A 20,956-nucleotide genomic window follows, 5' to 3' on the forward strand; every position below is an offset into this window, starting at 1 on the left:
CCCCAAAGTAAAGAAACACTTTTGTTTTTACAATGATAGTGTGATCAAGGATCTATTTGTCACATTTATTTTGACAGGGTGGGGTTGTGTGGATGCCCACAGAGCCAATTTCCTCAGTTTCTGTACACTTTCGGGAGGAGAAGCTAGATCCCCACTATGTTGACAGCTCATGAAAAGATATACAGGATGGAGTTTATTATATATATATATATATATATATATTCTTATTTACTTTCAAGCCAACACATTTCTTTGAGGGTAAACTAACAACACATGTGCCTTTCCGGGGCCATGATTAAGCCACCCCAAACTGAACCATATTTTCAATAAAAGTAACTTGTGTACTTTTTGGTTTTCAAAATTAGATTGAACCTTTTGGCTTAGCCACAGATGGAACACATTTAGTTCTTCTATAAGTACCTCGACGGGAAAAAAGAAAGAAAAAAAACCGTCCACAAACATCCACGATATGCCCACACAATCGGAGCATTTAAATAAAGTGAACTTGAAACCCTTGATTGCTTGAGAAAACATCCTTGCTTAGCTCGGCTCACTTCAGCTGCCTCTCTGCTGCGCCCAACCATGAAACAGCGTGTGGCATCCTGCGATTTAACACACTGACGCTGAATAGAAGTGTGAATCAAGGGGGAAATAGAATTAATTCAGCGCCATTCATCAGCTCCTGCGCTAGAGTGACATACAGAACCCAATCTTATTTCTTTATTCAATGCACTTTGTCGTTCTTCCTCTCTGCGCTCTCGCCCTCTTCCTCTCCTCTCACTTCTATGATGTTATTTTCTGATGCACGGTGGCTGCACTCCAGACTCCCCTGGTCCCTATACAGTACCTGCAAAAGGCTAGTTACATAACCCCCACCCCCTCACACACACACACATGCACACACACACATGCACACACACACACACACACACAAATAACACAAACATGTACACAACATCTCCTCTTACATAAGAACATTTATCCGTCTACCCCGTCCCTTAACTCCATCCCGTAATAAATGGAGGCTCCAGTGCCACAGCGTTTTCAGCACAGCGGAAATAATTTCTAAATTCCCCCTGCAGACTCCCGATTTAGCAAGGAGCGCTCAAGAACCCAGTGCTCTCTATAACACACACTCCAGTGCTGTCACTGCTACTAGTCCCCGTTCCTTCCCTGAAAATAAAACATGTCAACACAACCCGCTAGTTGTGATCAAATTTATGCTTTTGGTGCCAGCTCCGGCATAAAGAGAGGATGCTTTTTGTCTGCGTGTGTTGTGCTGCATATACTCACCCCCTCATTAGGGTAAGCCTCCCAGCCCAGGTCGGCCAAGGCTGACATGGAGTCCAGCAACGTAACTGCAAGAACACAGAGGAGAGAGAGAGAGAGAGAGAGAGAGAGAGAGAAAACAAAAAGCATAAACACACACATACTTTAGTAAGCTGCATTTATTTCTCAATCCCCATTTCCTTAAAACAACGTTAATGTTTTCCACATACAGTGAAGAGATACTGCTGTCTTGAAAGACAGAATTACATGACATCAAAACCTTCCACATAATAAAATCCAAGATGTTTTCATGTTTTATACAAGGGTGTCTTTTGTTGTGTTGGAGTACAACAGCAGTGGAATACCAAGTAGTGGTAAACCTATCATTTCAACTTTAAGATGACTGTGGTTGTGCTGCAGCTGTTCTGTTTGAAGGGGACACAAAGTCAGTCAGTGAAACAGAGTATAGGCATTAGACATTAAAGTGATATCAACCACTCGCCCTGTAGGCTTGAAAAATGGCACCTGAAGCTCGGAGAGAGGAGGCTGTGGTCGAGTTGTACTCAAAGTGGTTGCAATGGATTGTGTGGAAAGTTTTTATGCCACATAAAACAAATCAAATTGTTTCTCAAAGCAGACCTGCAGCATAATCCACTATTAGAAACAGTTTAATGTTTGCCAATTCATGGCAATACATTGCTTTTGTCTTAATACTCATCACCCTGTGAAGCCCACACACAGGTGCATGTGTTAGTTTACACAAATTAGAGCCTCCAGCTGTTATAGTGGTCCGAAAACACTTTATCAAAGCTAAATCATTGGCTATACACAGCGGGAGAGATTTGATTCAACATTTCACTTTTGAAAAATTTAAAGAATGCTTTGAATCCAACCTCAATCCCCGTTTTCCTTTAAATGGTCATTTTCTCACTTACCCTATGCATGCAGACGTTTTAAGGTACACATCTCTAAGATTTCTGTCCCCCAAATACAATAGAGGTGAATGTTATTCTTCTCATACGACTCTATCGAAGAAATAGCCCCCATAAAACGATTGTCTGCGCTGTGGATATTCCAGACATTGTTTCTGGAGCAAGGTTATAATCGTAAAACTAAAACGAACGAAATAACAAAAACTAGGTGGGAAAACACATTGTTGTTAGCTGAAATAAAAATAAAAACGAGGCGTTACAAAAAAACAATAACTAGACTAAAACTGTAATGTCTGTTTGCAAAACTAACTAAAATAAAATAAAATGATCGAATAAATGTCCTTAGTTTTCGTCTTTGTCAATGTCTTTCACAGAGCAAATAACGTTATATCTCTCCGACCATGACATTTCCCATAGACATGTATAGTTTCCGACTGGGAACCCAGAAATTCCGACATTCCTTGTCAAATTGAACACAACATAGTCCGTGCCCCTCGCCTGGCATCATGGCGGTACCGAAAGTCGGAAGAAAGCGGCAGAGTCCTATTTGATTATGACTGTGTCAGATAAAAGCAAGCGCCTTGCAGTGGAAGGTGGTAAAATATGTGGACAATTTATTACAGGGAAAAATCCCACGAATTTGAAAGTACATTTGAGAAGCGCACACAAGCTAGGAGGCTAACCTAGCTTACCTTAACAAGGTAAAGGAGAACGCAAAGCCCCCTTTCCCCGAAACAGAAGCTAACCCCGGTAACGTTACGGGCATGGATGTATGGATACAGGGCCAGGCAGCATGACGGAGACAACAGCAGGACAGAGAACACTACAGGAGGGCTTTCACCGGCGACGCGATAGCTGCTGGTTAGTAAATACGCAGGAACACCAAAAGCGGGAGGAAGCGTGGGTTAATACGTGGATTGATACTGGGATGTCTACACGACTGTGTGACTCGAATGACTTAAAAAAGTCCACCACCAAAGTTCAAACCACCTGTTCATGTCTTCTTTAGTCTGTTGGCTATTTAGGTTTTTTCCTGACACACGTCACTTACACATTTTGCACATACTGCGTCTTGTGTAGACTGTTTACATATTTATGACCATATGTAGGCTACATTATGTACATTTTATGTACTGGTGTTACTGTTGAATACATTGTGAATACATATTTCTAAAATTGTATGATATTTTTGTTGAGTTTTTATTACACAATACTTTTTCTGACCTTTTTGAATCCCCCCGACAAATAACCCATATTACAAAAAAAGACTTATAACTAAGACTAAAACTAATAAAAACTAAACTAAAACTAAGCATTTTCAAAAAATAATAACTAAACTAAACTAGCAAACCCGCTTTAAAAACTAATTAAAACTAAACTGAATTTGAAAACAAAAAGTCAAAACGAAATCAAAATAAAAACTGTAAAACCTTTCAACATTTTTCGAGCCTCCGTTTAATAATATAACTTTCAAGCTAAAAAAATGTGTTGGAGTATCACTGTCATCAAGGACGGACATAAGTGCAACAGTAGGATGAATGTAGAGTTGCACATGGTGCTTCCTGTGTGTGTGTGTGTGTGTGTGTGTGTGTGTGTGTGTGTGTGTGTGTGTGTGTGTGTGTGTGTGTGTGTGTGCTCTCTCTGTGACAGGAGGAAGTGGAGGGAGGATTCAGGAAGGTGAGAATGAAACAGTGAAGAGAGGAAGGTGGCAGCTTGACCAGTGGGAGGCATAATGAAAACCTGCTCAGATTCTGGAGCGATGTTCTCCACCTGTGTGTGCCACTTGTTTGTTTGTGTGTGTGTGTGTGTGTGTGTGTGTGTGTGTGTGTGTGTGTGTGTGTGTGTGTGTGTGTGTGTGTGCACTTGTTAAGGCTTGGCTCAGTCAGGTCCTAATCAAGCCTTCAACACCGCTGACCATCAATATTTAATCAGTATCCATCTGCAGAGACTGCTGCTTCTCTCTTTCTTCTCACTGTGGCTCTTTAAGGTTATCCTACGTCTACCCAAATTTCTTTCAGCCTATGCATTCAATCCACAGATCCCAGATCAGACGGGCGAGTCGCTGCTCTGACACAATATGAACCGACTGCCTCACATTAAAGCAGCACACGTTCATATTCCCTCCAATAAGCAGTGACCTGGAAAAAAATATTCCAAAGTAAAAAAGAAAACAGAGTTTGGCCTCCTCAATGCAAATGAGGCTAATCACTCAATTGAAGAGGACTGAAAGTGCCTGTTTACAAACCCCTCTGTGTATCCATACTGCCTGTAGGTATAACAAAGGGACTGTAAAATTGCTCCAACCTCCTATTTTCCTATCTTTCCCCCTTTTTCTCTTCTTTTCGCGCCCATGCTGTTCATCAGCCCTTAGTGAATCCCAGCCGTTCTCCTCAGCTCAGCACACCGTGACAGAAGGGAGGCATGTCATGCTGTATTAGTGGGTGTACATGTGAGCGTGCACGTGTAAGGGCGCACACAGCAGCGCCTGGGTGAGAGAACAGCGACAAAGTAAACAGTGCACACGGTATATTTAAAGCAAAGAGAGAGAGGCTGCACAGCAGAGCCCGGGTGAGAGAGGGAGAGTGAGATAGATTCAATGAGAGGGATGAGACAGGAACAGTGGAGAGGTGCTGAGCAGCAAAAGGTCAGAGGCAGCCTCCAGTGTGTATTCACGGAGACTAAAGACCATTTAGTGTCGGAAAGGACAGAGGGTGTCGTATGCTGTACAGATTGTAAAGCCCCCTGAGGCAAATTTGTGATTTTTGATATTGGGCTTTATAAATAAAATAAACTGCTTTGGCATTTGAGTGGCGTACAGACAACTGGACATAATAGTATAATAATATATGATTTCAAGACCCAACAGAGAGGCAAACACATTGTCGCACAGACACACTCGGAGATAAAAGCTACCCATCAAGAAACTTCATGGAATTGAGCAAAACTGTCTGTTTCACGTAGTCAGAGTCAGGGTTATGCCGATGATATTCAGTGTGACACACTTACTGCAATACCTTTCCTCGTGTTTCACAGAGAATATAACTGAGTGCAACCTCTCAAGTTACAAAACACATTTTCATTTTCACATCTTTAGTGCTTAAAACAATGATTAAATTCCAGTTATATGCAGTTTCAGTTGGACACATTGGAACTAATTTCTTCCCTTTTAAAATGGTTGTTCTGCGGAATATCCTGTGGAGTTTAGATTCTCTGCCCAAACCTGAGCCCGAACACGGGCCGATATTTTCCGCCGCTATCCTCGGGCCGGGCCGGGCCCTTGATCAAGCATTTGTGTTTTTTTTAATCATTACTTTATTAGCCTAATTCGGTGGGGAGAAAGCTATGCCTCTCCAGCTTCTCCCGTAGCTCTGGGTAGCCTACATGTCCTGCACTGACTTGAGTGTGAGGTAAACTGTGCTACATCGTGTCTCCCCCATCTGCAGCACTGTTGTCGGCCGGTGCGTCAGCATGCAGACCGTGGCGAAGGACGGAATTAATTAGGTGACAGAGGCAAGAAAGTCTCCTATATGGTTCCAGGGCTTTGATTATGTTGCTGCCTTGATCTGTTACCCACACTATTCGGCTGAGGGAGTTAGGGTCGACTTTTTTTTTTTACGTTTCTTCATTCGGATCCATTTGCGATCCATTCCATTCTGAATAAACAAACCGCGCAGTTTACATGCTTCGTCCTTGCTGCATTATTCATTAAGATAATTCACCAAAGATTTCTGTAGTTCAAACAACTCTGAATTGTAGTTGAGAACGTCAGTTATAACGGCCCGCGTATTAAAAAATTGTCGGGTTTAAATCGGGCTCGGGCTCATAATTACAGTTAATGTGTGGGGCCGGGCCGGGCTCGGACACAACGTGCAGGGACTCGGGTAGGGTCGGGCTTGATTTTTTTGGACCCGATCTAAGCTCTACTGTGGAGTAAAGATGTGAATTTTAACCTCTTTATTCGTGCAATATATGTTTTTATTCAATCCAAACTACCAATTTACGGACTGTACAGAAGTTAGCTGTTCGCTAGCTAGCAACGTATGCACTGACTGTATAGAAACTTTATTATTATTCATCACATACGGCCACGGATGGCAAGTATGTGTGTCTGTGTACGTTCTGATCTCAAAACTCAGCAAAACTCTAGTTCTGTCTGTCATTTTCCTCCAGTCTATCTCCCTTTTACCTTATTTCTCTGCACAGTATGTTTATGAAGTGTATTTAATAAATCATTGGAATAAGTGCAAATATTAGTGCAAACTCCCACGCCTCAGTGTATGTTCTGAAAGACATTTGCTGCTGAAGTTTACAAAGGAGTAGCGCAGCATAGCATGCAGACTGGAAGCAGGGGTAAACTAGTCTTGCTCTGTTCAAAGTTCAAAAAAATCTGCTATCCAGCACCTCTAAAGCTCACTAACTAACACAGCTGGTTTGTTAAGTCTACAGAAATGTAGAAACCCCACAATCTATCTTCTCACCTAACTCGGAGAGAAAGCGTTCATACACTCAAACTAAAACTTTTCTTTTAACTGTAACTTTCCAAAATTGTGAGCACCATGACATTCCATCACTGTCATTATGGAGGCTGAAATCTTTGAGACATATCTAATAAAACCCAACTATCCGCATGGCTAGAAAGGCCAACTTCTAGTGGTAAGCAAGAAAAAAAATCTTCTTTTTTGTCATCATGGGAAAAACTTTCACTAAAATCTTATTAGCTGATGTGTAACAGAAGCCATTTTGCAGCCCACTGGGAAAACACACACACACACACACACACACACACACACACACACACACACACACACAAATAAACGTAGACATCAACACTTTTTCTCATTTTCTCACACCTCCTGTCAATACCACTTATCACTAGTAATCAATGACTGGACTCATCAATTATGTATTAGCTATAGCTTCCTGTCTGCTGACACAGCCAGTATGCATATACCCTATGTATGTGTGTGTGTACCTGTCTGTGTTTGTGTGTGTGTGTCAAAGACGAGAATGGAAAATAAAGAAATTATGAAAATGCATTGATTTCCCCAAACAGAAACAAAGCCACACGTCTTATAATGGACTTATCTGTCCATCCATCTGTAAAAGCTCTCTCTCTCACTCTTCTCTTTCTCCAGGGATCTGGCTAAATTGTGTGTGTGTGTGTGTGTGTGTGTGTGTGTGTGTGTGTGTGTGTGTGTGTGTGTGTGTGTGTGAAATCTAAGCAGGCCTGCATGCTGCCATGTTCGATCTGATGACCAGTGTCTCCACACACACACACACACACACACACACACACACACACACACACACACACACACACACACAGACACACAATCTGCAGGTTGTTGAGCTGCTAAACATGACATATCATACCCACAGTGGAGCGCCTCCCAAATTTCAAGATTCAACATTGATTTATTGACACTATTCTTCACACTCAGTGAGAACACGAAAACAAAAATCAATCTACTATGACGTCTTTCCCCCTTTCTACCTAAAAACACCACTTCCACACAAACTCACTCACTCAGGGACAACTACATATCAAATTTTTCCCAAGCTTTCATCGAGGGGCATAAGTGCACAGATCCATACACATGTGACCTGATTACTGTGAGAGTTGTTCGATTACAGAGAGACATGCTGTCTTATTGATTTTCAGCACCAAACTGTGAGGTTTACATTCTGGAGTAGGTGGAGGGTGTGTGAATTCCTGGACAAATGCCGTAACATGCTGACGCTATATAGAACCGTGTGCAGAAAACCCCAAACGTGTTATTTCTCTTTCTCTTTGCCTCTTCATCGCCTTCTGTGTCCGTCTATTTTTCTTCTCACTCCTGTGTCCTCCCGGTGGGCTCTCTCTCTCTCTCTCTCTCTCTCTCTCTCGTCCTCTCTGTCTTTCTGTCTGTCTGTCTCACTCTCTTTCTTGCTTCTCCTGTGTTTGTTTATGTCTCTCTGCCACTCTCTCTCTCTCTCTCTCTGGTCGGTATCCACCGCTTCAGCTGGGCTGCAAGAAGCTGTGATCCACCTGCCAAGAATCAAACAGCGCTGCCAACAGCCAGACTGGTGCACAAAGAGACCAGGATGTTTAAATACACACACACACACACACACACACACACACACACACACACACACACAAGTTGGTGCCAATGCCACAAAAGAGAAACGACTGCTCAATAAGACCACCACACAGACTCAATATAGAGTACAATATGGGGCTACCTAATGAATTCATAAGTTCTTTTTCAGCTCAGAACACAAAATATTACATTGGTTGATGTGATCTATAACAAAGCAGGGCTTGTTGATACTACATTCAACATGCTGATACTACATGTATGAGCCTTGTTGTTTTCCTTCATCAGCTTAATGCTAAAATAAGATAAGACAAGCGGCTGCTTGCGATAGCTTCATTTTTAGCATACAGTCAAATCTTCTCATCCGACTCTCAGCAAGAAAGCTAATGAATAAAAGCATACTTCCCAAAATATTAAACAATTAAATTAAACTAAATTCAGTTCTTCAGAAAGATATTGCCACCGAGATTAAAATCTCTTCTTCAAGACAACAAAAGGTTAAAAAAACTAGATAAGAAAATGCACAGTGACATTTAAGTACATGCTCTAGTACAACAAGGCTTTGCAGCTTGCTCCATATAACGAGATAACTTACTGTACTCAGATGCAATAAATAAAACAGTTCTAACACTGCACACAAGTACACACACACAGACACACAGACACACACACACACACACACACACACACACACACACACACACACATGCACCCAATATCCCAGTATTAGTGCCGCCACACACAGATCTTCCGCTGCTTCAACTCCACTGAGAGCGCAGTTCAACGATTGAGAGTGTTGTCAGGGCAACAAACAGAGCAGGATGAAGGAGTGGGAAGAGTTGAGCTCTGAACTTTAGGAACAAATCTGCGTCGTATCAAGACTGAATCTCCTTCAGTCTTGGTGTCTTTTCATCAGTCCTCTCTCCACTCATCCACAAACCACCAGAGGCTTTCAATCAGGCTTTTCTCTCTTAGTTTCCTCCCTCCTTCTGCACTCTCGTCCTCTTCACTCATGCCATTTTATTGAAGCTGTGTGTTACTTTAAATCCGTCTTATCCTTCTCTCCAGTGACTTTTTATACACAAACCTCTTTTTTTCTATAATGCTTTTATTGGACTTTTTCCATTAAGACATAGTTCTGAATGGGGGAAATATTGAATGCATACATGAATCCATCTTACCATCTTTCCTGTTGGCCTACAGGAAAGGGGCGACTTCATGGGCAGCAGTGGCAAGATATTAAGGAATTTCAACATTCATTTCCATCCTCTGTGTTTTCAAAGAGCCCATATAGTAAAAAGTGAGATTTCCATGTCTTTATTTATTATAAAGCAGGTTGAGTTGCTATATACTAAATACTGTGAATCCACAGAGAAATGCACACAGCTCATATTCAGGAACTGTGCCTTTAAACACGCCGTCAGGACCTCCGTACGGTTGTGATGTCACAACTATGCTATAGTATAGGTAGAAAGTGACGCTACAGTGCCGTTACAGTCATTCCCCTGCTGCAATGACGGTACAGAGACGCTAAGAGCACACGTGGAAAACTCGGAAAAGCTGACCAATCGGAGCAGACTAGGATTTTTCGGGAGGGGTACTTAAAGAGACAGGCCCTAAAACGGAGTGTTTCAGACAGAGGGTGAATACAGGTATATTCAGACAGACAGTATGAGAAGTATAATGTTTTTTTTTAACATCAAAGCATGTAAAAATGTTCTAGTCGTAATCCAAAATGCGAGTATGAACCTCAAAAAATGTGCAGTATGTTCTCATTCATAATTGAACATATTGAGTTATAAACTGTAAATCTAAAGTTTGTGTTTCTTAGCTGGTCAGATGCTTTATGCCAACAGTATGTTCACAAATAGCATTTAATGTCTACAATCATTCAAGTATCCATACAGATTTAAATTACTTTGTCTAATACTGTCTGTGCTCTTGTATTAAAAGTCTGCACTGATGAACACGTTCCATGTATAATACAAAAAAGAAGAGGCATGAAGTGTTTGGAAATATTACTCTTTCAGCCATTCTTTCACAGCCTGAATTTAAAGCTTTATTTTGAACTCCTTCGGTTAACAGATATCAGGGAACGTGAGAAATTATTTTACAGCAAAACTGCAAACATTTGTGTTCACACTTCCGATTTTCAGACTCTATTATGTGCTGTTTGTGTGCGTGGGATGTGTTTTCCCCAAAGCAGGCGTTTCATTCCAATTCCAATCTGCAATACTTTTAATTTCATTGTTCAGTGAGAGTTCTGCGCAGGATGAGATGGGATCCAGCATGATATCAGAGGGGAAAATGTTATTCTTCTTTGAGTGTGATACTGTAGCTGTCTGCCAACTGAATGTGCCTATGAATAATTCAATGGATTTAAATTAAATTCTAATCCTAATTCTTATATGATTCAGTTCAATTACCCCCGCTTTCTAACTTCCCATTCAGTTCAGAGAAATGTAATGTTGATCCTCCACACTTCGACAAACACAAAATGAAATTGGGTTGGACTGAATAATTACAGAGTAGCCTATAGCTATACAAAGGAGTGATGGACAGGAGCAGATCACTGAAAAAAAAAAAGATGAAAGCTGATTCTGTGAAACACACCAATACAATTCAATTAGCTATTACATGCATGGCTAAGTAGTAGTTGGGTGTCTGAATAATTAGTTGATAGAAAAGTGGATCAGAGCATAATCAAAGTAATAATAATAATCATTTAGCCCCAAATTGCAAAACAAAGCTGATAAATGTTTGACTGGATTGACTCGTTTGCTCTTAAATATCCATTTGTTTTGACATAAACTATTTTATATTATATATTTCATAAATATATTTATCATTCAACTCAACCATAACCATTTTATCATATTTTTTTTTGTGCAATACTCTCTCTGTTTAACTGATACTAAGAGGAAGCCTATTCAGTTAACCATGCCAAACTTTTGTAGGAAAATGAAACAAGACAAACGGGAAAATGCATCTACATTATCTATCAAAAGCTCTTACTGTATGTCTAAACTGTGAGGTGGGATTTTTCCTGAATCTAATCAAATTTCCAGTAAAAAAAAATAAAAAATAAGTCAATATAACAGCCATCAGATGTCTTCTACACTGCAGTCACACATGGGTAAAAACTATCATGTTGAGAAGCTCTTTTTCAAGGCAGCTGCTTTAGTGAAGTGATTTCTAAAAGGGATGCACATGGTTTATTGAAAACCTTCTCCAAAGCCTTGAAAAAAAAAACTGCCAACCCAAAAGGCAGATGGTGCGCAAAGCTAAAAATGTTTGTAAGAATATTCATGCATGTGAGGAACTGTACCTCGTTGAGCTTGCATTTTTGGACCTCCTCCCCCTTCCACTATGGCAGAAAGTGCATTACCCTACTCTGCTATTTCATATACACTGGCAGCACTAGCAGAACAGAAAAGATGCCATTCTGACAGTCTATGACAGGAGCACTGCCCTTGTTTGTCGCTTGAAGAGGCTCTGAAGTGTGTGTGTGTGTGTGTGCGTGTGTGCGTACGTGCATGCGTGTGTGTGTGTGCGTGTACGGGTTTGTCTGTGTGTGCTGGTTGAATGCTTACACTGTTGAACTGTGACACCCAGTCAGATCCAGACACTTGTTTTTTTAATAAGCTTCTTCCTCCAGTATGCCAACAACTCATCAAGGGCAAAGAGCAACAAACACATCCACACACTACCATTACAAATCGCACACAAACACACATACACACGAGCGAACACAAACAGGAGACCTTGAGGATTCAGAAACAACTTGCAGTACAAACCATGGACACATCGTCTACGCACGCCCTCCAACTGTGACGCATCCCACCACCGTTGCTTTAAAGAAATGAATTCAAATAGCTCGTGAGGAGTGAATGAGCAGTGATAAAGGTTTTTTTTCCACACAGCACAGAACATTCTGTCTTTCTCTAAGTTATCCAGAGTGTATGTGTGTGTGTGTGTGTGTGTGTGTGTGTGTGTGTGTGTGTGTGTGTGTGTGTGTGTGTTTCCCTCTTATTTGCTTTGCTTTTTCTTTACCTTTTTGTGTTCTGTTAGTTATTATGGCATTCCCCCTGATGGGACAAGAGCACACACACACACACACACACACACACACACACACACACACACACACGGCTGTCATACAGTGGTTGGTCACAGGAGGGTAAATTGGCCTAGAAATCTCAGGAGTAAGCCACAGCAGTGGAGAAGGTTAGAAAATCTTATGTCAGATAAATGTGTGCTTAAACAGGTTTTTTCTGTTGGTACTTTATCTGACTTGGTACACACCCATATGACATATACACACACTTCTAGAGTAATTGTCTGTCTGGCAACTTGTCTGTCTGTTCTGCTGCCTCAACTTAAACCAATTTGCACCGATGTGGACACCATCAAGTGGTAAACAGAGAGACAGAACGAGCATAACAAGCTAAACACTGAAGCTAAAAAGAACAAGGGGGTAGATGTACTGCAGGGAAATTCATGAGGGAATTATGCTATCAAAACAGACCAAACCAACAGACGTTTGTTAGCTTGACCCTGTTTGCTGCTGTTCAGTTTTGTCTGGCAAACCACTACAGGACTCGTGCTTTCAGCTAAGATCCATGCATCGCTAGCATTAGCTCTCCTTGTGTCTGGAGACAAATGTCTAGAAGAAACAGGTCTACAAATCAGCAAACGGGGCCAACAAAGGACAAAAAGTAACCATTTGTGACTTGCATGAAAGTATCTGAGAAGCTACAAAATACACATAAAAAGTTCCAAACTGAAAACTTGAATCAAGGCAATTTTAAGTATTTGAACACATAGCCAATGTTGTTTTTCAGATGGAGACAGTTTCAGTCATGAAGGGAGTTTATTTCACAGCTATAATACTTGGATATATACATTTGTTTGACCAATTTCAAACATGTGCTAAATAAATAGATATACACAGATTTTTTTAATTCATGAATCTTTTTTGTAACATAAAATCAAGAAGAAGCTGTATGAATATTTTCTGGCAGTTATTATTCCAGATTCTCAGGTATTTTGCTCTTATAAAAACTTTCACAGCCATTCATCAGCAAAATAAAAAAATAAAAATAAAAAAAAAGATTGGAGCGCCGGCCAGCATACATACTTTATCTATGGCTGACCCAAATCCTCGGCTGTTTGTTTGTAAAGCTGGCTAATGCAGCCTTTCACAGGCGCTGCACGAGCTAAGCCTGCAGAATAAGCAACAAGAGAAAAACAGAAAGAGAGGGAGAGGTATACGGAAACAACCAAATTCAATTTAGCCAAATGAAAGGTCAGGAGAGGGGGTGAAGGGACGTTGGGGTGGATGTGAGTGAGGAGGGGCAGAGAGAGGAGAGGGCAGATGAATTGGAGTGTGTGTGTTCGAGTGGCGGGTAGAAAGTGGTCAAGGCCCAGTGATCAGTGATTTGACCAGCAGTTAAGGGGCTTGTTCAGAGGAGGGAGGGTGTCAGCAGACGTGGTGGGGGCCCACTTATACCCAAACTTCACTGCAGCCATCAGACAGCACACACTGAGGGAAAGCCTCCTTTGACATTAATGAACTCTGCATCCGACGGAAATCATTCGAGCCAAAAACTTTCCAAGTTTAGTTATAGCCGTTTAAGGCACACGCATGTTCACCTTACCTCACCTAATCCTTCAGTTGCTGTCTTATGTGTCAACTTGAAAATGTAAAATGAGTTAAATGCACACTGGCATACATTATAGGACTGTGATGAAGACGTAACTTTACATCGAAACGTTAGTCACTGTTAGGCACCTAAAAACTAAAAAAACTATAAAGTAAGAAGACATCTGTGTTGCACCGGCGATTCTTTTTTACTATACAGTATAGGTTTTTAATAGGGCTGTCAAGCTATTCATTTTTTTTTAGTTGCGATTAATCGCTGAATTTCTATAGTTAATCGCGATTAATCACACGTTTTATCACATGATTAAAACTCTATTACTTTGCATTTCAGAACAGTTTTTAAGTACATATTTACAATGGAAAGCCATTCTTACCAGTGTATCTTGACTGGGAATCACATGAATGCAAAGAAAGTGACTTTATGAACTTGATTTTAAGATTTATATTTGTTTATTATTTATTTATTTACTGTAAACAAAAGATAAATGTGTGAATCTAGTCACACATTTGAATCTAGAGTCAGTATATCGTGCAGTAACTCCTAAATAATTTTGATTACTTACTGACGTCCAGTGATCACCTTGCATCACTTTGCAGCAGTTCCAGTTCGGCTGCTTTCTCCGTGTCGTACAGGCTGTGTATGCGTGGGTGAAACTACTGTCCCCCTCGACGACGACGTATAAGACGGGTCGGAAAATGCTAACCGCAGTCTTTAAGACCCGAGTCTTCTACGATGCTGACAGGTGTGCAGTTAGTTGCCACCCATTTCGCAAGAGATGTAGTAATTTTTTGGGATTTGGTTTCATCCGCAGGTCGGCAACTAGCACTCTCCAAAATAGTGCTTTGCCTGAGCCCGCTAGCATCAACCTGAGTCACGTTAACTGTACTACTAAGCTTAGCTCGTAGGTGGTAGCTCAAGCTTGACGTGCTTTGGTGATATTTTAATTCGGCTTTACACAATGTGCATGTGGCTTTCGACCCGTCCGGGAGTTTTGGAAAATAAAAAGCGCCATTCAGAATTGTGTTGCTGCTGTCTTTCTCCATCATGCCTGCAGCAGCAGAGTGCGGCAAAGGGTCAAAAGTAGCCTGTTAGGCACGACGCGAAGGCGAGTGAAGTGAAAATAAATTAATAAATGGCGGCATGCGATTAATGCGATTAAAAAAAATGAACGCGTTATGCTCGGCCCTTAATCGCATCGCGATTAACGCGTTAATGCTGACAGCCCTAGTTTTTAAGTAATGAGTTCACCCCAAAAAGCAAGCAAAACAGAAAGAATAGTTTATTTAGCTCCGGTTTTGTTTGCATTTGTTCACATCATAAAATTAAAAAAATATTATATGTATAGACGTATGTATACCGCTAAATGTAGTCCAGATGCTTTTCCTTTCCTTTTTTAAAAAAGCAGTCTACAGACAATCTTGTCTGACACATTAGGTTTCATTCTGCCAAATTTGGTGGGGATATGGAATGAATTTTGCATGAATAGTCAGCAGACTTTTTGAGACTTTGAAGGAATAGTGGACAATATGAAGCTAAAGCTAGTAAATGTTTAGCTTAGCTTAGCATAAAAGCTAGAAAAAGGGGGGGAAACAGCTAGCCTAAAGCTCATCTATAAACATGTTATATCTCGTTTGTTTAATACGTACAAAAGCCGCACTGTAAAAGTTACTATTTGTGGTATCATTGTGGGTTATATGCGGGCTACTTCTTGGCTGGGTGCAGTGACTTCCTGGAAGGGTCGTTTTTAGACTTTTGTTTGTGCACAGATTTAACAGATGGTTAATTAGTCAGCTTTATAAGTTCTGGTAGGCAGATCCTTTTTTTTACCCTTGGACAGAGCCTGCTAGCCAAATCCCCCCTGTTTCCAGTCTTTATGCTAAGCTAAGCTAACCAGCTGCTGACTATAACTTCATATTTAATGTACAGGCATAAGAGTGGTACTGTATCGATCTTCACTGCAAGAAAGTGAATACACAAAATGTCAAGTATTAAACGGACGAAGGGACTTTCAGTGGTTAACTCTTGATCTTTTAAAAAACCAAAACAAAAGATTTTGAATTGGTGGGGCTGACTACAAAACCATATTTAGCAACCACTGACTACCATCAGATACAACACAGAGCCTCGGTGGGTGGGAACTACAGTACGTCTCTTTTTTCTTATCACTTTTGGTTTGCCTCACAGATTCTGTCCTGTGGATTTGTCTTTTATTTATAATTTTAGTTTCTCTCTCTCTCTCTCTCTCTCTCTCTCTCACACACACACACACACACACACACACAACCACACACACACACCCTCTCTGTCACTGCACTGTATTTATAACCCCATCTATCAGCCAGCCCCAGCAATACATGACACTATTCTCTGGACCAAGACCGCTAAACTGCCCCCCAGCCATACATTATGATAGGATGAGCGTGTGTGTATGTGTGTGTGTCTGTGTGTGTGTGTGTGTGTGTGTGTGTGTGTGTGTGTGCACATACAGTACATCCATTTGTGCCTGTGTATGGGCCTGTGTTAAGCCAGATTTAGGAGCTCCACCTCATTACAGAAAACATTCAGTGGCTGTCCAACTGCTTACACCGCTACTGAAAGTCAGAGGTCAGAGAGAGAGAGACAGAGAGAGGGAAGAGAAGAGAAGAAGAAGACAAATGGGGAAACAATCAAGGAGAGAGAGATGGAGGCCAGGAGGAGAGAAGGGCAGATATGAAAGGAGGGGGATTAGAGATGGATCAGAGTGGAAGAGGTAGACGAGAAAAACAGGAGGGTGCTGGCGCTTGCTGTCTCCGCTGCTCTCTGATGAGAACGCAGATCTATATCCTCTTCTGTCCAAGGTCATGGTTGTTACATGGGAGCATTGCAATCTCTCTGACTCACACACACACACACACACACACTTGAGGTATGGCTCTGCCGATAACTACAAGCAACCATTATAGATTAAAGCAATTAAAGCAGAGGAGACCTTTGACCCAACATTATACCACAGTCAGGACCTTGTGTGAATCATACGATGCGTGTGTAAGATGAGGGCATGCTTTACATGTGCTTGCCTCTGCACTAACTGCTCACCCTCATGTTAACCTTACAAAGCAATGCAGCTCCCCCCCCCCCAGGCCAATCCAATAGTTCCGAGACCAAATGCAGATTATAGTAAAACATTAGGACTATACCATAAACCACAGTTGAGTCACGTTTTTCCCATGTTTAGTTGTTTTTCCTCTCCCTTTCTGCCCATTCTTGATAATTAATTTAATTACACGTCCGTTTGCACGCAGTTTTCAGGCAGAATTTGGAGTTAAATCATTCATCTAGCTCTATTAGTATACTCAAATCATTATGCAAGTGCAGTGGAAGGAAGCACAGGGCTCCCAGTCATGCTCCTATGTTTTCCAGGATTGAGGCGGTATATTTAGAGGCAGAGGGAAGACACAAAAATAGAAATAGTCTGCTCCCTCCCCCCACCAGAAAGGGAGGAGTGGGTGCAAAGAAACAACAACAAAAAAAGAGAGAAGACACATGTTCCACCGTGTTAAAAGGGATATGGGAAGAAAGTAAAGACAGGATGAGGACAGCAGGACAAAAAAAAGAACCATGGGAGACCTGTGAGCATCCACCCTGCTGTTACATCAGTATGCCCTCAGGGTTCAGACACGGGGTGTGTTAGGCTCCCTCTGCTGGTGCACAAAAAACTCATCCACTCCTCTTCCTCCTCTTACTGTTGATAACAAAGACCTTGAGAGGATGCTCTTCATCAAAACCACTTATGAATGAACCCTTTTCCATCACGTCTCATGTAACGCACGCACTTTGTTTCAAACAATTATATCAATTCTGCGGGAGAGTCGCCGGTCCACCCTCACAACTGAGTTTCTTCTAAATGTCAACAATTTTGGAGCAGATCAATAGCTCTGGTAGTAAACCAAGCTTGTTGACAGCTTAACACTATTTTCCTGCTAACACCATCAGCTCTATCAAATGGAGCTTTGTTCTTAATTGAGCCTTAAGAGCTCTATCTCTTCTTTTATGACAGCCTCGCTTCTAATCGACAGACTCAAGAGAGAGGATTTCCTGAAATGATACGACTACTGAGATATGTGGGTGGAGAATATGCACACTCATAGACAAATATAAGGTATATACACACACACACACACACACACACACACACACACACACACACACACACACTGGCACAAAGAAGAGCAGTTCCTCAGCTGAATGTGCAATCACAGCATGAAAACTGGTAGGCCGAAAAGGTAAATGCAGGGCATAGAGTGGCTGAAACAAAAATGGCTTCATTGGTTTATTTTTTAACGTGTACACTACCTCCAAAAACACACACACAAGCCGGGCAATGGGCTGGACTGTGCACACACCCTCCACAAACACACACAAGTCGGGCTAAGTGCTTAGTAGGTGCCAATTAGGCCAATAATCTGACACAGCAGGACAGAGAAATAACCAGATGAACGACCAAGTCAATCACACACAAACGTGGACTGCCTGGCAGATTGTTTGAAAAGTGTGTATCAGCCATTAAAAAACTCCAGAGCCTTTGTTCCGTGTGAACTCCACGGGGCTGTGACATGTATGCACACGCAGCTTATACTGTTATAAGTCAGCCAGAGACAGGAGATCCCATCAAAGCTGTCATTGCGTGCATACTTGTGTTTAAGGTGAATCATTTGGTCTGGAGTGTGTGTGTGTGTGTGTGAGAGAGAGAGAGAGAGAGAGAGAGAGAGAGAGAGAGAGAGAGAGAGAGAATAAGAAAATATCAATGAAAGGCATATCATCCAGTGATGGAAAGCTTTGTTGAGCTACACAGCAGGACTGACTAGAGCTTTGGGGAATACCCAATGAAATGATTCACAGAATGACAATCCAGTCACAGCTGTATCATCTCCAGTCAGACTGTCTGACAGCCAGCCAGCCAGCAAAAAAAAAGCAGCTATTGTGAAAGTAACTTGTGCACACCGCTCTGTTCTTTTTCTCCAGTTAGTGCAACTTCCCATTAAACAAGCCAGCTCCCCCGTTTCAGCCCACCAAGCAGCAGTCAGGAGTAGTTAGTGAGTAAATGCATTGGCTAATTTCAGGCCGAGCATCGATGTTAATACAATAAGTGAGAGAGGCTCAGCAGCAGCGTGTGATAAATGTAATGTAATTGCTGCTCCTCGTTTGCAGACTGAGGCAGTGGGCTACAGCTGACAAAACAACATTCATCAGCGCTTTATAATGAAGATATTTATAACTAAGAGGGAATTTTGGCAGACATGTCAATGTTGTTTTGGCGTAATCTTTATAAGTTAGGCTACTTGAATGCAATAAATATAGTTACAGAGATTAATCACATGCGAAGAAGCTTTCCCGCTGCCAGAAAGTGAAATGTCTACATAGCCCTCTCTATCTTCAGCATGGCAGTATTGTGTATATGTCATACAAATTTAATGTCAGTAAGCTCGGAAAAGAAAAACGTGACGAACAGCCCCCCCCCTCTCTCTCTCTCTCTCCGCTTTTCTTTATGCATGATTCATAATCAAGCCGAGCACTTAACGGGAGTCTCCGCCGCTGCGCTCCGCTCCTTCCCCGGCAAGTGGAACGGCGGGATGGGGCTCCCCATCCGCCAACACAGCGCACAACCAAGTCCACCTAAGGTTCACACAAAACCCCGCCAGGACACCCACCTTCATTCTCCGGGTAATTCCGTAAGGCTCGGCACGGCGACAACGCGTGAAAAAGGAAAAGCAGGGAGGACGGGAAGAAAAGGGATGGATAGATCCACAGGACGCGTGGTGGTGCCATTTTTCAGGCTGCGCTGCGCCCTCGCTGCATCCCTGTTGGCGGTGTCGAGTCGGTAAGCGCAGCTCTGCGATTGAGGGGCGAGAGAGAGGGGAAAGAGAGAGAGCAGGAGGGGGGAGAGAGAGACAGAGAGAGAGGAGGAGACGCTGGGAAGGAGGGTCCACAGCCAGCCAAGTCCTGTCAATCAGCCGCCTGACTCTGGGGTGGTATAGTATAGAGGCCTTTGGAGACTCCTCACATAAGGTTACACTGTAAAAACGTATCTGAACATTTGATTTAGCCTGTTATTGACTTTTAAAAAATAGAGTTTTTTTTTTCCTTTTCCACTCCCCAACCAAACAGTTAACAACAACGCATTCAATTGTCAGTGTTTCAGGAGCATAATCAAAATGTTGTAACCCTCTTCCAAGGCCATCCTAAACTGAACACCATTGTGCTTCTAACGTAATAATAGGCTATAAATGTCCTAAACCAAACCTTTTATGGGATTAGATGATTCTAAGCACGTTTGGAAAAGTATAGCAACACATATTTTTTATTACTTTGGGGGGTTTTTTTTGGTCACAAATTAATAGTCAACTCATTTGTGACCACACAGGGACAGCTGTGCATCCCATCCCCCTTTCAGGAGCAGTGAAAAGTGCTCACTGAGAATTAGAAGCAAAATTTGTCATAACCTTTATATAGGATAGTTTACCTCCACAGCGCTGCGGAGGAGGGTCTGGCTAGTCCACACAGCATTCCGGGATGGGAGAAAAACGTGCTCTGGTTTAATGGCATTTCTTTAAACCAATCACAATTGTCATGGTGGGTGCTAAGCGCAGGATGGAGCGCCGGTGCCGCTGCAAAATAGCCTCGGGAAGGAACTTGTTTTGGTGGAACGTGAACGTTCAAAGGTTGTTTTAGTCGTGCAACAGAAAACTCAAATTGGACAGATAGTCTAGCTAGCTGTCTGGATTTACCCTGCAGAGATCTGAGGAGCAGTCAACCATAGTCCTCAGAAATCCACCGGAGTTTAGAATGCCAACACAAAGGTGCTATCGGCAGCGGAAAACCAAATAAAGAAAAGCACCTGGTACCAAAAATGAGTCAAGTTGAGTCTAAACAAAACGAACCATGCAGTGGAAATGAGACAAATGTGAACCAAATTATTAGATTGTTTTTTCATTCACGTAAGGCCAACACGAAATTGCAGTAAGCAATGTTA

General features: G+C 41.9%; 1 protein-coding gene across 2 annotated transcripts in view; it reads right to left on the bottom strand.

Moving 5' to 3' along the window:
* Positions 1-19,825, bottom strand: part of epha4b (eph receptor A4b) — a 106,330-nt gene extending 86,505 nt beyond the window's left edge. For both annotated transcript variants that reach the window (XM_078263526.1, XM_078263525.1), the window contains exons 1-2: positions 19,635-19,825; positions 1,294-1,358 (exon numbers count right to left, since the gene is read on the bottom strand). In XM_078263526.1, the coding sequence (XP_078119652.1) occupies positions 1,294-1,358; positions 19,635-19,752 (183 nt within the window). In that variant the 5' untranslated portion in view covers positions 19,753-19,825. The remainder of the gene's footprint in view (positions 1-1,293; positions 1,359-19,634) is intronic.
* Positions 19,826-20,956: the final 1,131 nt, after the last annotated feature.

The sequence above is a fragment of the Sander vitreus genome, chromosome 12 (assembly GCF_031162955.1).
Source record: "Sander vitreus isolate 19-12246 chromosome 12, sanVit1, whole genome shotgun sequence".
Classification (NCBI taxonomy): domain Eukaryota; kingdom Metazoa; phylum Chordata; class Actinopteri; order Perciformes; family Percidae; genus Sander; species Sander vitreus.